We start from the raw sequence: 16,092 nt of genomic DNA, 5'->3' as shown, positions 1-16,092 counted from the left end.
AGAGTCCCCACCTACTATAGACCGTACCATCTCTCCAGCGAAAGGGGTGCCCGGGCAAAATACATTGTTGTCCCGGTATCATTTCGAACATATTATTGTTTTTTCAACCTGGAAAATGTCAAAATGACTAGTTCAATCAATCCACCGGACTGTTATAGACGAATAATAGAGTCGTGGTGTGTATTTATCGTCAAATGTATTTTGCTACACACCGAGCGCTTTACAATTACTCTGCTCCGCGCATACCAAGCATTCCTGGCGCCCCTTTCCCCCTCCCTGTTGAACCCCTCCCCCAGTCCGACACACACACACACACACACACACACACACACACACACACACACACACACACACACACACACACACACACACACACACACACACACACACACACACGCACGCACGCGCGCGCACACACACATGCACACACACACACACACGCACGCACACACACGCACACACACGCACACGCGCGCGCACGCACACACGAACATGTCAGGGAATCAGGATGCGATGAAACGAGCTCTGAACTAGAGGTCACCGAATCCCTGACTCCATGAGATGAAGTGATGGACAACTACATAGGACCGATACATCAATACACGCGTTTCCATTATGATTTCGGTGGATGTTCTGTAGGATTATTAGGCCTACTATTTTTTTTTTCCTTTTAAAATTGTGTACATGTGTAACATCCTGTATCTCCTAATGTAATATTGATTTTCTGGTTGAAGGGGGGTTTAGTTGGATCAATGTCTATTTGTAATATAAATAAACCAACGACACCATCTCATTGCAACAACTTTTAAACCATTTTTGGAAGTGAGTCAATGCCTTATTACCAGGTAATAAGGTAAATAATAGTATCATTATTATGGATATTTGTCGTACCATGATGCGAACGAACAGATTAAAAAAATGTATGCCACTCTTGCTGAGCTTTGGAAACGCATACCACAGAGCATATCTTAAACAGTATGCAATGGTGTACCATACGTGACCGAAGAACCAGTGACATTTGTAATGGTGCTTTCATTCACATCTAAAGTGGATCCATTCAAGCCCGTTTCACGACGGAGCCCTTCGGAGGTTTCTAAAGTGAAGGCAAATCCAAATCTAAACAATATGCGGGCCCCGGACGCCCGCTTAAAGCGTCACATTTCTCTTCCTGATTCTGTCCGCTGGAAGGTTTATGGTTTCAGACTCACAGAGGCGTCATGTTACAAAGCTGCGCCTTAATGCCCTCCGGAAAGTGAGAAGTAGCATTTGATCCGTGGAAAGGACTAATCGACTGCATACACGGAGAATAATTCCAGAGACACTCCTGGACTTTGCATGGACTTTGCATTGGGTCATTAAATTCTCACGCAAATTAACGCAGGCACACACACACTCACGCACACGCGCGCGCGCAAACACACACACACACACACACACACACACACACACACACACACACACACACACACACACACACACACACACACACACACACACACACACACACACACACACACACACACACATCTATCTATCTATCGATCTATCGATCCATCTATCCATCTATCCATCTATCTCTCTATCTCTCTATCTCTCTATCTCTCTATCTATCTATCTATCTATCTATCTATCTATCTATCTATCTATCTATCTATCTATCTATCTATCTATCTATCTATCTATCTATCTATCTATCCATCCATCTAACTATCCATCTATCTATCTATCCATCGGTCCATCTATCTGCCTACCTGACTGTCTATCTATATCGTATCTAATAATATATCGTGCCATTTCCTCTTATCCAGAGGGGAAAATCCCTCCTAGTTACACAATAAGTGTGATAAACGTGGACGCGGCGCCCCCTTGTGGTGTTAACGTGTTAGTGCCCGACCGGTGCCAGAGCTTCCGACGAGGGGATTTTACGTCATCTCCCCGCGCCTCTTCTTCAGCGGTACAGGATTCGGGCTGATTCATTGCGTTAGCCTTTTACATCTCACTGGATTCATCCCAAATTAAAACTATTCATATCACCCTCTCCGAACATCCACAGGTAGGTTTAGATCGTGTTAACACGCATGCAATCGTAGCGTAACGGGAGTATAACGAAAGATGTCGATAATGTGTCAGTAACGTGTTGTTTCTTTCTGTTGTGTTATCTTCTTTTACCTAGCCTAGCCGGCTAATGTCAGGGCTAGCATGCGAGCAGGAGCCCCTCTCCTGTGAGACATGTCATCATGAGCACCTCTACGCTTTAATCAAATGTAAATTACCCCGTTGGGTAGCGCTCAGATCCCACCGTAGACTCTGGTAGAGATGGTGGGGGCTCTGGTACTGGTAGAGATACTGGTTGAATGTTTTGTTTCGATTGTTCAGCGCTTAGTTAGCCGCCTGATGCCCAGTCATCCGGTTGCATGAGTTGTTTTGGTCGTTTTAGAGACTATTTTAGCCAAAGCCACTTTCAGGGTTTTAATTTACCTGTCCTTTATATCCTGTTGGGGTTCTGACATCTTGCTCAAGGACTGCGGACAATGGGGGGGGGGGTCCGGACACACAACCACTTAAATGGGACTCCCGAGTCCTATCCACTACAAGACTGCTAGCTCCATATAAGCTGAGGTGAAGAATTTTAAAAGCCAGTTTTCTTTTGTTCTTTTTCCTCCAGATCCGACATGGACCGGCTGCTGAGGCTCGGAGGAGGGATGCCAGGGCTAGGACAGGTGGGTGTTTGGCACTCTGAAAGGGGCTTACTGTGGTGGTGTTCAGCTTTCTTTGAGCCACCATCAGAGAATGAGTTCACTATTGAATATATATAATTGTGCTCAGAACCTTTCATAACGTTTTTTTCTGTGCATCCCGCTCAAGGCTTGACAGAGGAAGATCGAGTCAAGCACCCTAACCCTGTCCTGAAGCCACTATTTAGTTGTTTGAATCATTGATGTTATTTGTGATTGTTTAATCAAAATCAATACTATTATTGAAACTGTTTTCACTGAACTGTTTTCTTTTCCTGATTGGCCCCTCTAGGGTCCCCCAACAGACGCTCCGGCGGTCGACACGGCAGAACAGGTTTACATCTCCTCGTTGGCACTGCTCAAGGTGAGAGGCAGCCCCGTCCTCTCCTCGCAGAATCTCAATTATTTAAATTGACCTCGCATGCGATTACCCCTGACAACGTCTAGCAGATGTACACGTTGTCTATACGAGTATAGGAGAAGAAAGTAATGAGGAGGAACATTGGTCTATGTGGATATTCATGAAGTATGCCCTGCAGTGGGCCTATTTTCTATAGCAATGGTGCAAGGCAAGGCAAGGCAACTTTATTTATATAGCACTTTTCATACACAAGGCAGACTCAAAGTGCTTCACATATAAACATTGTCATACAATAAAATAAAATAATAGGTAAGTAAAAGAAAAACATATGCAAAAAATAGAAAGTTAAAAAGGCATTTTAGTATTAAAATAGAAAATAAAGGCAAAGTTAAAAAAAAGCTTTTTAGAAAGTGCAATGTATTTAAGATTTAGCAGAAAGCTATAGCAAACATAAAAGTCTTCAGTCTTGTTTTAAAGGTGCTCAGAGTTGGGGCAAGTCTTAAATCCTCTGGGAGTTAGGGGAGTAAGGGGAGGCAGGCCCTCTGTAACGTCATCAATAAGCATCCTGATGGACTGGGGTACAAGCCCCTCAGCCTATCTGTGTTGAGAATGCTATCCCGCCTATAATGCCTCCCTGGGCGCAGAGTTGTGTGGGTTCTTTTTCTCATGGCGCCGCCGCCTCCTCCTGTCCCCTGTGGTCCACTAGATGCTGAAACACGGTCGTGCCGGTGTTCCCATGGAGGTCATGGGTCTGATGCTGGGGGAGTTTGTGGATGACTACACAGTACGAGTGATTGACGTGTTCGCCATGCCCCAGTCAGGGACGGTAAGGACCCGTCTTTTGCTCTGTTCTTCTACGTGACCATCAGGGGCTTTTAGTTTTCACGTTTCATATCGTCTTAAAAAATACTTAAGTACTTAAGTAAAAAAAGTAACTTTTACCTTTGACTATTAGACATAATTGCATACAAGTGAATTATTAATTATGAAAATGAATTATCAACATAAACTTTAAAGGGAGAATGTAAGTATATACTGCCATATAACTAAATATCTGAGTTGGAAAATGCCTTCTAATAAATAATAATACATTTAATTTAGAGGTGCCAGCTTCTGCATTCTCCTTATGATTTGTAGTAGTTTGCTACCTTCCTGCTGTGTCTCGTGGTGATAAATCCCATCCTCTGTGTGACAGGATGTTGACTTTGTTGCTGTTTTGTGGTGCAGGACTATAATCACCTGAAATGCTGCTCCTCTCTGTGACAGGGTGTGAGTGTTGAGGCCGTGGACCCCGTCTTCCAGGCCAAGATGTTGGATATGCTGAAGCAGACCGGCAGGTGATGTTGACGACCTGAGCTTCTCCTAGTCAGCGATGGACCTGTGCATGTGTGTATTCGGTCTATGTGCCTCGTTGGTTAGGATAGATCGAGGACTGACGACTAGAACAACCAGAGATTAGCCAATCTGGATGTTTCTTGGATTGAGGTGAATGGTATTGTTTAACACGTATGAAGGGTTTTATTATGACGAGTATAGTTCGTGTCAATGGGGTTAGGGCACCTGTTGACCTTTTCCAGTCACCGAACCCTTCAGTTATCTCTGTAAACACACACACTTAATATTTGTATAAGTGCTTCAACTATTAACAACACGCGGCAGAACAATGGAAAACCTCTCAAACTGTATGGTGAATTAAGCAACCTTCAGTGGGTTACTGAGATGTCCTCAGTGATTTAAACAGCCATGGTGTGAGGTTGGCTCTGTCCTAACCCTGACGGGTCACTGTGTGTGTTGACAGGCCTGAGATGGTGGTCGGCTGGTACCACAGTCACCCCGGGTTCGGCTGCTGGCTGTCTGGCGTGGACATCAACACCCAGCAGAGCTTCGAGGCGCTGTCGGAGCGGGCCGTCGCTGTGGTGGTCGACCCGATCCAGAGCGTCAAGGGAAAGGTAGGCCTCCATCTGTCTGGTCTCTCGTGCCGTCTCTGTGTGTCTTGCTTTCTGTCCTCTCTCATGGTCAGTCTATCACTCTCTGTCTGTCGTCTTATCACTCTGTCTGTCCTCTATCACTCTGTCTGTCCTCTATCACCCTCCTCTATCACCCTGTCTGTCGTCTATCACTCTGTCTGTCGTCTATCACTCTGTCTGTCCTCTATCACTCTGTCTGTCCTCTATCACTCTTGTCTGTCCTCTATCACTCTGTCTGGCCTTGATCTCTCTCTGTCTGGCCTTGATCACTCTGTCCTCAATCTCTCTGTCCTCAGTCTCTCTGTCCTCAGTCTCTCTGTCCTCAATCTCTCTGTCCTCAATCCCTCTTGTCTGTCCTTGATCACTTTGTCTGTCCTTGATCTCTGTCTATCCTTGATCTCTCTGTCTGTCCTCGATCAGTCTGTTCTCTCTCTCTTTGTCTGTCCTCTCTCTCTTTGTCTGTCCTTGATCTCTCGGTCTGTCCTTGATCACTCTCTGTCCACTATCACTCTGTCGGTCCTCTCACTCTGTCTGTTCTCTATTATTCTTTCTGTCTCTTATAGAAAATATTGACCACATTAGAGATGAAGAGATTTAACGTTATGCCTATGTGTTCAATATATCGGACAGTTGAGTAGAAGTAGATAACGACTTCAGATTCCTATTGATTGTTGTTCAAGTGTAGTCTTTTACGCAGTGAATAAATTGAAATGAACAAAAAAAAAACCGAACTAGGGTCAAGAAGTACAGTTTAAAAAAGGTTGCCGAATGTCGGCTTAGCTCAGGAGGTAGAGCAGTTGTATTGTAACCGAAAGGTTGCTAGTTCAATCCCCAGCTCCTCCTAGCTGAGTGTCGATGTGTCCCTGAGCAAGACACTTAACCCTAACTGCTCCTGACGAGCTGGCTGTCGCCTTGCATGGTTGACTCTGCCGTCGGTGTGTCAATGTGTGTATTAACCGATGTAAATCGCTTTGGATTAAAGCATCTGCCAAATGCCCTAATTGTAATTGGTTGCGATCGGCGTAGTCGATATTGCCCGGTGCTGTTCAGCAGCTGGCGTGTTCACCCAGTAGAAGTGAATGGGTTTGATGTGTTCTCTCCAGGTGGTGATTGACGCCTTCAGGTTGATCAACGCCAACATGATGGTTCTGGGTCATGAACCGCGACAGACCACATCCAACCTGGGTCACCTCAACAAACCCTCCATCCAGGTGAGCCATCCCGACGCTACAAGATGTTGGGAATGATGTGATGACTTTGGATCTAACGGCTAATGGAGTATCTATCACGTCTAGCCCAACTGGTCTATCTACAGTTACATCGTTTTTTCAGAGTTGTAGTACTATCAATACTTTATTTTTTCATTCCTATTACTATCCTGTAGTTTTTTTGCTGTAACACCAAATTTCCCAACCTCAGCTAAACGATAAATAATCCAGATTTTTCTGGTAGGATTTTAATACCTTGGACTTGAAATCATGTCTGATCAATTTGTTGTTGTTGAGATAACTCTGACTTCCTCTCTCTCCGTTCCCAGGCTCTTATCCACGGACTGAACAGACATTACTACTCCATCACCATCAACTACAGGAAGAACGAGCTAGAGCAGAAGGTCTGCATCCCACACAACGCCCGCCTCTGATAGGACGCAGTGGTCACATGATGCTACGTGGTGCTGTCCTATTGGACGCGACGGTCACATGACTCAACCTCTCTGTGTCTCTGGCGTGTAGATGCTGTTGAACCTGCACAAGAAGAGCTGGATGGAGGGTCTGACCCTGACCGACTACAGTGAGCACTGCAAGCTCAACGAGAACATTGTCAAGGAGATGCTGGAGCTGGCAAAGAACTACAACAAGGTACGCTTTTTTTCTTCTAATGTCTTTGTGGGCCACTAACTTTTTAGGCTCGGGTGCATCGCATTCTGGAAATAAGTATGCTTAAAGCCCTGGTTTTGGAACATTCTAAAGCTACGGTTTTGCCCAATGAGGTTTATCTGCGTAGCCAATGCATTCAACCACATCCTGGGTAGACCTTTAAAGTAGGGCTGGGCGATTAATTGAAGCTTGATCGAGATTTTGATTTTAGCGTCCAACGGTCACAAAGTTAACATCTATTTTTTCGAGAAATATAAATATTTTTAATTGTATCTTTTATAGAAAGGGCAGAACAGCTGGATACATATCTTTGGGTCGAGACATGCTGAAAAAAATACATGTTTTCAAACTCAAAAATAATCGTTTGAATAATCGGGATTTCAATATTGACCAAAATAATCGTGATTTTGATTTTTCCCATAATCGAGCAGCCCTACTTTAAAGTCACTGAAGAAACCCTTAAAGCCAAGATAACCGCTTTGTATGGGAGAGGGAAGATGAATGGTATATCGTCCCATGCCCATCGTGAGGAGATGCTTTAGACTGGAGGCAGAGAAGGGGAGGTGAATCGAGAGCTTGTGTTAATGTTAACCCTTTACCTCACAGGCTGTGGAGGAGGAGGACAAGATGACCCCGGAACAGCTGGCCATCAAGAACGTTGGCAAACAGGTGAGTCGCGTCTGCTTATAACGTCCGATGCGTTCATAATGTAAGCAGGAGTGGGTGGGAGTGTTTTCCTGCACCTGTCTGACTGCAGATACATGGACTATTCTAATGATCTCATTGGACTCCGTCTGATTACGTGCTCACTTTGACACAATCAACACAGCAAGCAGATCACAATATCTTTGGATCTAATGACCTGTCCCCCCGTCCCCCCCCCCCATATCATCCTGTCAGGACCCCAAGAGACATCTGGAGGAGCATGTGGATGTACTGATGACCTCCAACATCGTCCAGTGCCTGGCGGCCATGTTGGACACCGTGGTGTTCCAGTGACCGCCCTGCCTTTTCTCAACTGTTAATATCGCTATGCTCTGCTTTTCTTTTATATAGAATAAATGTGTGTATGGGAGTCTGACTTCTGTCCTTATTGGCCTCGTCGGAATACCAGTCCCAAGTCCGATTTTTAGGTTTATAAAATTTGCATACGTTTTAATGGGAAGATTACAAAAGCGCCCGTCAGCAGTCTACCAAAGCAGGATCCAGCTACAGTGGTACAGCAGAACCTTTTGGGGGAGACCGCACAGGGCCTGGGCAAGGAACTGAACAGTGCAGAGTTACGCCTCGTTTCCTGTTCTGAGAAGAAGATAATTCTACCATAAAGAGACTCAATACCTAGAATGGATGAAACTTTCCAAAGGGGAATTAAACGTGTATTTATGCAGTGGCCAGTCTTTAAAGGGTTCATTTGAAACCTTTTACAGACACTAACAGTTTACTACTGTTGGCCGAATTTGTGTTCACTGTTAGCCAATTACACGCTTATAAACAAATACGTGAAATGGAGTGAAACCCCCTGTTCATCCAAGTCTGAGGCTGCATCCGAATACCTAGTACATACTATTTCTGTCTAGTGTCTACTACTTGACCATACTACACTTGACTGTGTAGTACGGTCTACAGACATGCGTAGAACGCCTCCGAACGCCGCCGAAACTCCACCGGATGTTTGGAGATGACGTATCTCCCCCCAGATGGCGGCAAAATGTACCTGTTTTCCGTCTTGTTATCGTTGCTATTAAATAAAAAAATGTCTCTTTCTACGCGAATGGCTCTTGAAATGGATATCTCTGCTAGAAGGCGTCGTCGTCGGTCATCTCGTAGAGCGACTTACCGGCAGGTTATGTTGTATATATGTGGACATTTGGTAAGTCATTTTTTTGGAATAATAATAATACATTTACAGTTATTTGTTACTCCGTGAAAAAGACGATTGAAGTTAATTTTTCCTTTTTTATTGAACACACACACAAATAAAAAGCCGCTGTTGGTGGTGTCGGGTCAGCCATCTCTTCTTCGTTTGTTACCAGACTCCGGTTGCATTGTGGGATAGCGTAGTGTGGTCCGTGGTTCACTTTGGCGGTAGTATGCATTCGGAAACGACTTCCGTACTACAGAATGCATACTAGAGTATTCGGACGCGCTAGATTTTTCGCATACTACAAAATGCATACTATATAGTATGCAAGTACGAGTATTCGGATGCAGCCAGGGTGCCATCAGACTTTAGATATTAGTCTTTAGTCTGCTGTGCCTTTGGTCTATGCGCCCACAGGCTTGTCAATGCTTGAAATTCCTTTTCAGTTCATGATTCATTTCATAATGATCCAAATCTTAATGCAAACAACTAAGTGTGTGATCATAATCTGTACCTTCAATGATGCTGCCCTTGTAGTTCATTTTATTTGTCAAATGATGTGTAGTTGGATGGGTGTCATAACCCTTAAGACCACTAGGTGCTGCAGTTCGTATTCATTTCATAAGAGCGTAGCTCGGCCCCCAACCAATTCAGTTGCTTACGTGCAGCGAAGATTTAGTACAAAATTGCAAACGAATGAGTATCTTTATTGGAAACCTTCGAGGCTCCAAAATAATGTCATTACTGGAAGAGTACTCATATTATTGTAAAAGTTCCCTTCAAATGTGAAAACACTCCTTCGGTCCTTGTTAATGGATCACACATGCGGATGGGTGAATCATGCACTGACCTTAAACACACTGCTCGTTTTGTTTAATCAAAAGCACGGAGGACCCCTCAAATTCAGCTAAATCGCTTACATAATTATTCAGCAGATGGTCTCACAGACAGGAGAGTGGTGCACGCCTATAGTGCACGCCTATATCTTGTGATGCAATCCTGTTAGCAATAACATACTACAGTGAATGCAGCAATTTATTGCATGTTTCTTTGAAATAGTCTTCTTCCAATGCAACCCCTCTATTATTGTATTTCAAAACATTATCACTCTAATACTCTGACACAACAGTGCACTGAGGGTTTGGATTCAAACTCTAACATCCCTAAACCCCGACCAAATATGGCCTGATGGTGTTCATGTCTGCAGAAGATGGTCGGCCTTACCCAGTTTGACCTCTGACCCCCAAGCCACAGATAATACTGCAGACGAAGGGTTTCCAAACACAGTGGAGGTACGTTAGTCTAGGGTTCGACCTTTCGACATGAGGAAGTGAAAGAGGAATCAATCACCGGATCATTTATCCTGATTCACCCAACAGACGGCACTTCTCTCCCCCCCACACCCCCCCCCCACACACACCCCTATCAACCAGGGTGTGTGCGTGCACGTCTGTTGCGATGTGAGTATGTGTGCACACTCGAGTGTGCGTGTGTTTGTGTGTGTAGTGCAGGGAGGGTACGCGTGTGCAGTATGTAATCACAGATACACATCTCGACATGTTTACCGATAGGGATCTCAGAACGGCCGTGGTAGGACATCGTATTCGGCCTAGATGTCTCTTGACCGCCGGACCCATCGGGGGAAGAGCCGAGCGGAGGGGCGTCGGCCCCCGTACCTTATCTCATCCCAGGGATCTGCTCTCCGTCCCAGCCTCCCTCCCTGGCCCGGGGCCCGACAGACCGGCCCGATGCTATTAATCCCCGGGGGAGAGAAGGCTCTGTGTCTAAATGGGTTTACAGGGCGCCCGCCAGCCACTCTGTTAGCACAGTGCTAACTCACGCGGGGAGGTGCCAGAGAACACGTAACACACACACACACACACACACACACACACACACACACACACACACACACACACACACACACACACACACACTATGATAATATGAATGATAATAATAATAATACATTTGATTTGAAGTATTATTAAAGGGATGATGGGCAGTGCACACACACATGCACACGCGAGACACAAGGAAGGTGTCCTGTCCCCCACTACACCCCTGGGTGTGTTTGGGGGGGGACGGGAAGGGGGGACAGGAGAGAGAACCGGGGGATGTGAAGGCGAGGCTGAACAGATGTGTTCATGTAGTTATGTCATTCATTTTCTTGCATGGACAGTATTGTAGCCCCAACCGCAAATTTGTCATCTCACAGGCTAGATAAGGAGGCCCCTGGGACTCAGAGAGGAGACGTGAAGCAGAGGACACCCACTGCGATGTTCCGCTTCGGTGCTTCACTATCGACATTCTCTTATTTCGAAATAAGAAAGGTTTCTGTGTGTGTGTGGGGGTGTGTGTTAAGAGATTCATTGTCCGGACTCCAGGACCCGATAATGATTCCTCCAGACGTGGCGTGAGGGAACGCTGATGTCGGCCCGAGATTATTGGCCTAAATGTCACGTGCACGCGCCTCCTCTGGGTTCGCACATCCTGTAGAGTCTGAATAGTAACAATGCTATCAGTGGAAGATTGTACCTGCAACTCTCTCTCTCTCTGGTTCTCACTCTCTCGCTCGCACCCTCTTGTTCTTGTGCATGTGTAGTAGACACACACACACGCACCACTAAATCACCTTGTTCAGAAGAGAACATATATCACCCTAGTATATATATATATATATATATATATATATATATATTTACCCTCTCTTACTACTCAGTGAATCCAACCTTTTGAGAGACAGGTCAGCTTGACATCCATGATCAGTTACATACACCTACATCCATACCAAGTGACGTGTGTGTGTGTATGTGTGTTTTTATGTATGTTTGTATGCCTTTGTTTGTGTAAGTTTGTGTGTGTTTTTGTATCTTTGTGTGCACGTGTTTGTGTATGTTAGTGTGTGTGGATGTGTGTTTTTATGTATATTCATGTGCCTGTGTTTGTGTTTTTGTCTGTTTGCATGTGTGCGTGTGTGTGTGCGCGCGCATGTGTTTGTGCCCGTGTTTGTGTATGTTTATGTGTGGGTGTGAAGCAGCTCCTCCTGCTCGACTACCATTCCATTCTACTGATGCAGCTAGTGCAGACACACGCCGTTCCCGGCAGAGCGGCCGGTCGGACAGCAAGCCTGAGGGTTGGTGGTTAGTGAGAGTGAGTTGGTAAGAGGCTGAACCGTGAGTCATGGGTGTGTTGTGATGCTATGAAACAGCTGGCGCGGGCTGGTCACCTCATCCTGCAAACTGCTGATGCTGCAGAAAACAGACGTGAGCCCTATGAGCCATGTCAGCTCTGTCTGTAACCGTTCCAAGTGTGTGTGTGTGTGTGTGTGTGTGTGTGTGTGTGTGCGTGTCTGTCCCCGGGCCTGCTCATTCTCGTTTTACAGCCTCCGTTAGGCTTTCCTGTTAACTTAACCGTGGACGGCAGGTTAACGTGGCCTTCGAGGGCTTTTATTGTGGCGTGCACGGTGAGGCCAGAAATGAACATGCTCTCGGAGGGCTTTTAATGTGGCGCTCACTGTGATACGGACCAGCTGGGTTCTATCAGCTCTGAGCCCGCCGCTCTTCTGGGTTGATCAGTTTCCAGCTCCCAGAACAGACCCTTCCACTGCAGGCACTTACCGCTCTCCCCCATGTCTCCTCTGTGTCTCCCAGAACCCGTCCCCTCCCCTCCCCACTCCCGGGTCTCTCCCCCGTCTCCCTCCCACATCTCCCCTCTCAGATCTCCCCCGTTTCTCCCCCTTCTCCCAAAACTCATCCCCTAACTTCTCCACGGCGGGGGTCTCCCCCATCTCCTCCCCCCATGTCTCCCCAATCTCTCTCCTCCATCTCCCCTCCTCAGCTCTCCCCCAACCTCTCTCCCCCCCCCATCTCCCTCCCCATGTCTCCCCAATCTCTCTCCCCCATCTACAATCTCAGGTCTCCCCCAGCTCTCCCCCCTATTCTCTCCATTCTGACGTCTCCCCAATCTCTCCCCCCCCACCTCCCTCCCCCATGTCTCCCCCGTTTCTCCTCCCCCATCTCCCGCCCCCGTTTCTCCCCCGTCTCCCCCTCCCTCAGCGAGTGGGGTGCGGATGAGGCGCGGGAGCGGTAGAGCGATGTGTTCTGTCTGGTGTGGATGTATACATGGCTGATGGATGGTGTTGGCCGTGGGACTGAGGCCGCAGTAGGGGTGCCGCTGATATATTTGGAAGAGTCTCGTGTTAGTGTTAGGTCTGAATCCAGAGCCAAAGCGAAGGCTGTTACATCGTAGAGATCTGACCTGAGTGGTACGTCTTTACTCTGCTCACGCGATAAGGTAGGGTACAGTGCATACAACACAACACAGACACCATGCAGCGCAGAAAATACTACACAACAATACGTGCAGCACGTTGTATAAAACACAACACAACACACTCAATGCACCGTCACTCAAACAACACACTGTACCACATACAACACAGTACAATACTACACAGCAATACATGCAACACATTGTATAAAACATAATACAACACATTGTATAAAACATAATACAACCCACTAAATGCACAATAACTCATACAACACACTGTACAACAACAACACAGTACAATAGAACATACAATACAACAGCACTTTAACGCACACACCACAACACACATCATACTATTCAACAAACTGTGTTGATGAAAAGGGATCTGTGTAGAATACGGTTAGGTAAGGTAATGTTAGCAGAGAGGAAGAACAGATGTAGGGTGTTTGGACAGTCGGAGATAAGAGAGAGACTTGATAAGATGGAAGAAAGGTGTTAGTGTGAGAGTTGGGACATAAAAATAAAGGGCTGAACTGGACCAAGGGGTGCGCGCAGACACACATGCACACACACATGCACACACACGAACACATGCAAAGGCAAACAAGCATGCGCACACTGTACCCTTAACACAAACATCTGTATGCGGCACACACACCACCAATGGAACAAACGTGCAGAGTACAAACTCCTGGACACACAAAGACACACATCTGCACGGACAAAAACAAACACATAGGCAAACACAAAATTAGAAGTTGTCTTAATGGAGTGTGTGTGTGTGTGTGTGTGTGTGTGTGTGTGTGTGTGTGTGTGTGTGTGTGTATGCGTGTGTCTGTGTGAGTGTGTCTGTGTGAGTGTGTGTGTGCCTGCTGGCTTTATCCTTCCATGCCTGTTAAAGGCAGGAAGCTAATAAAGAACTGCATCATTGTTTTCATAAGAGAGGAAAACTCCGCAGCTTTTCCAACATGGCCCCGAGTCAACACTGCTGGCTGCCCTCAGAGCGGGGACTGGGAGTAGGGCCTCTTTGAGTTGCTGCACTTAAAGTTAGCAGTAGGAGACGCTTCGTGTAACTGCACTTATATCTGGCAGTAGGAGACGCTTCGTGAAATCCCAGATTCACATGGAGAGGCCAGCAACAACCCAAATCTCTCTGTGTGGAGTGTCTGTGTGTGCATGTGTGTGTCTTTGTGCGTGTTGTTGGCATGTGTGTTATTGCCTGTCTGTGATTTGGTGTGTGTGTTTGTGTTTGTGTGTGTAGCAGCTGCTTTTTGTTACCGGGGGCAACATTTCCCTGGTCAACCAAGTCGTCTCGCAGTGATGATGTCATAGTTTACCAAGATTCCACAGCTGAGGGTCTTCTGGGATTGAGCAACTAGTAGTTGTTTGGGTATTTCTATTTGTGTGTGTGTGTGTGCTGTGTTGTGTGTGTTACTATTTGTGTATGTGTGTTCATGTGTCTTCTGTTATGTGTCTACTATTTATTTTTGTCTACCTTTATTCCTGCATCTCACATTTGTACTTGCACTTGCAATAGTTTTTCTGTCTACCTGTGATTCAGTATGATGTGTGTTTTTCTATTATTTGTGTGTGTGTGTGTGTGTGTGTGTGTGTGTGTGTGTGTGTGTGTGTGTGTGTGTGTGTGTGTGTGTGTGTGTGTGTGTGTGTGTGTGTGTGTGTGTGTGTGTGTGTGTGTGAGCAACAGTGGATTCTTGAACTTGGGCTAGACTTTGCTCAGGAAGGAGAATATGTCGGACTGTACCACAGAGAGGGGGGAGTTATTTTGATTGGTCTGGGCCACTGGGTCAGACCGTCTGGGACATTGCTCCGTGTTGGTTAGCTCAGAACACATGCATGCACACACACACACACACACACACACACACACACACACACACACACACACACACACACACACACACACACACACACACACACACACACACACACACAAACTCTCTCACTCTCACTCATTCACTCACTCACTCACTCACTCACTCACTCACTCACTCACTCACACACACACACACACACACACACACACACACACACACACACACACACACACACACACACACACACACACACACACACACACACACACACACACACACACACACTTACAATTACCTTCAAGTTAAGAAAGTAGAAAGTTTCAAATCATGTTCTTGTTTCAAGTTAGAAGAAAAATTAACAGAAGCTCATGTAATGGTTTAAATGAACATCTGTGGAAGGGTTTAGTGGTTTGTATTGACGTTAGTGTTATGGGTGCAGCCCCACAGACGTATTCCTAAAGAATCACGTATTATGTTTGGCTGACATGGCCCGGTACTCTTGTTTATACCAAACAGAGACAGTTAGGACTGTTAGTACTGTTGCGAAGGGAATGGGAGAGGCTGGGTTAGATGGACTTAATCTAATCGCATCAATACTTATAAGTGAAAAATAAGAGGAGCCAAGTAACTGGCTGATAAGTGTGGTTGCAAAGACAGCCATACTATTACTGGTATGAGTCTTGTTTATTGCTTAATTTCCGTGAGATCTCTTCTCCTACAGTTACAAGTATTCACCAAACAACCGGCAACACATTGGGCAAATATCAGTGCAGTGTCCTATTCCTACGATATAGAAAATAGAGCATGCTTTTTAAAATCGTATTTTTTAAATATTATTTATGATGGCAAGTGAATCGGGCCAAAACTCCCAAATCAACAACTCCAAATGGACACACACATTCTTACCGTAAGTAAGCCGTTCTCTTTTTATAACCCAATAGCACGTGTGTTGTGTTTCCTGGTAAACAAAGGGTGCTATGATGTCACCAACCGAACATGCCAGCGGCGGAGTGAGTCATTACCGAATCTTGAACCAAGCACACCACAAGCTTCCGCTGGAGTGTGGTGTGTGTCATCCAACAAAAACAACAACATAAGAACATCCACATGAAGTACCACGCCATAGTTGGCCATACATGATCAACCATGATCACAGCTCACAGCTGAGGTTGGATGCGGTC

General features: G+C 45.9%; 1 protein-coding gene across 1 annotated transcript; it reads left to right on the top strand.

The window, feature by feature from the left end:
* The first annotated feature begins 1,934 nt into the window (after positions 1–1,934).
* Positions 1,935–8,039, top strand: psmd14 (proteasome 26S subunit, non-ATPase 14). The gene is made up of 11 exons (XM_056608363.1): positions 1,935–2,053; positions 2,666–2,720; positions 3,028–3,099; positions 3,803–3,922; positions 4,363–4,433; positions 4,895–5,045; positions 6,167–6,274; positions 6,601–6,675; positions 6,797–6,922; positions 7,547–7,609; positions 7,841–8,039. Exons 2-11 carry the CDS (start codon positions 2,673–2,675, stop codon positions 7,937–7,939), a joined length of 933 nt encoding a protein of 310 aa, XP_056464338.1. The 5' UTR covers positions 1,935–2,053; positions 2,666–2,672; the 3' UTR covers positions 7,940–8,039.
* The last annotated feature ends 8,053 nt before the right edge of the window (positions 8,040–16,092 follow it).

Source organism: Gadus chalcogrammus, chromosome 14, assembly GCF_026213295.1.
Source record: "Gadus chalcogrammus isolate NIFS_2021 chromosome 14, NIFS_Gcha_1.0, whole genome shotgun sequence".
NCBI lineage: Eukaryota > Metazoa > Chordata > Actinopteri > Gadiformes > Gadidae > Gadus > Gadus chalcogrammus.
Note: the sequence above shows the minus strand (reverse complement) of the source record. Positions and strands in the feature narration are given on the sequence as shown.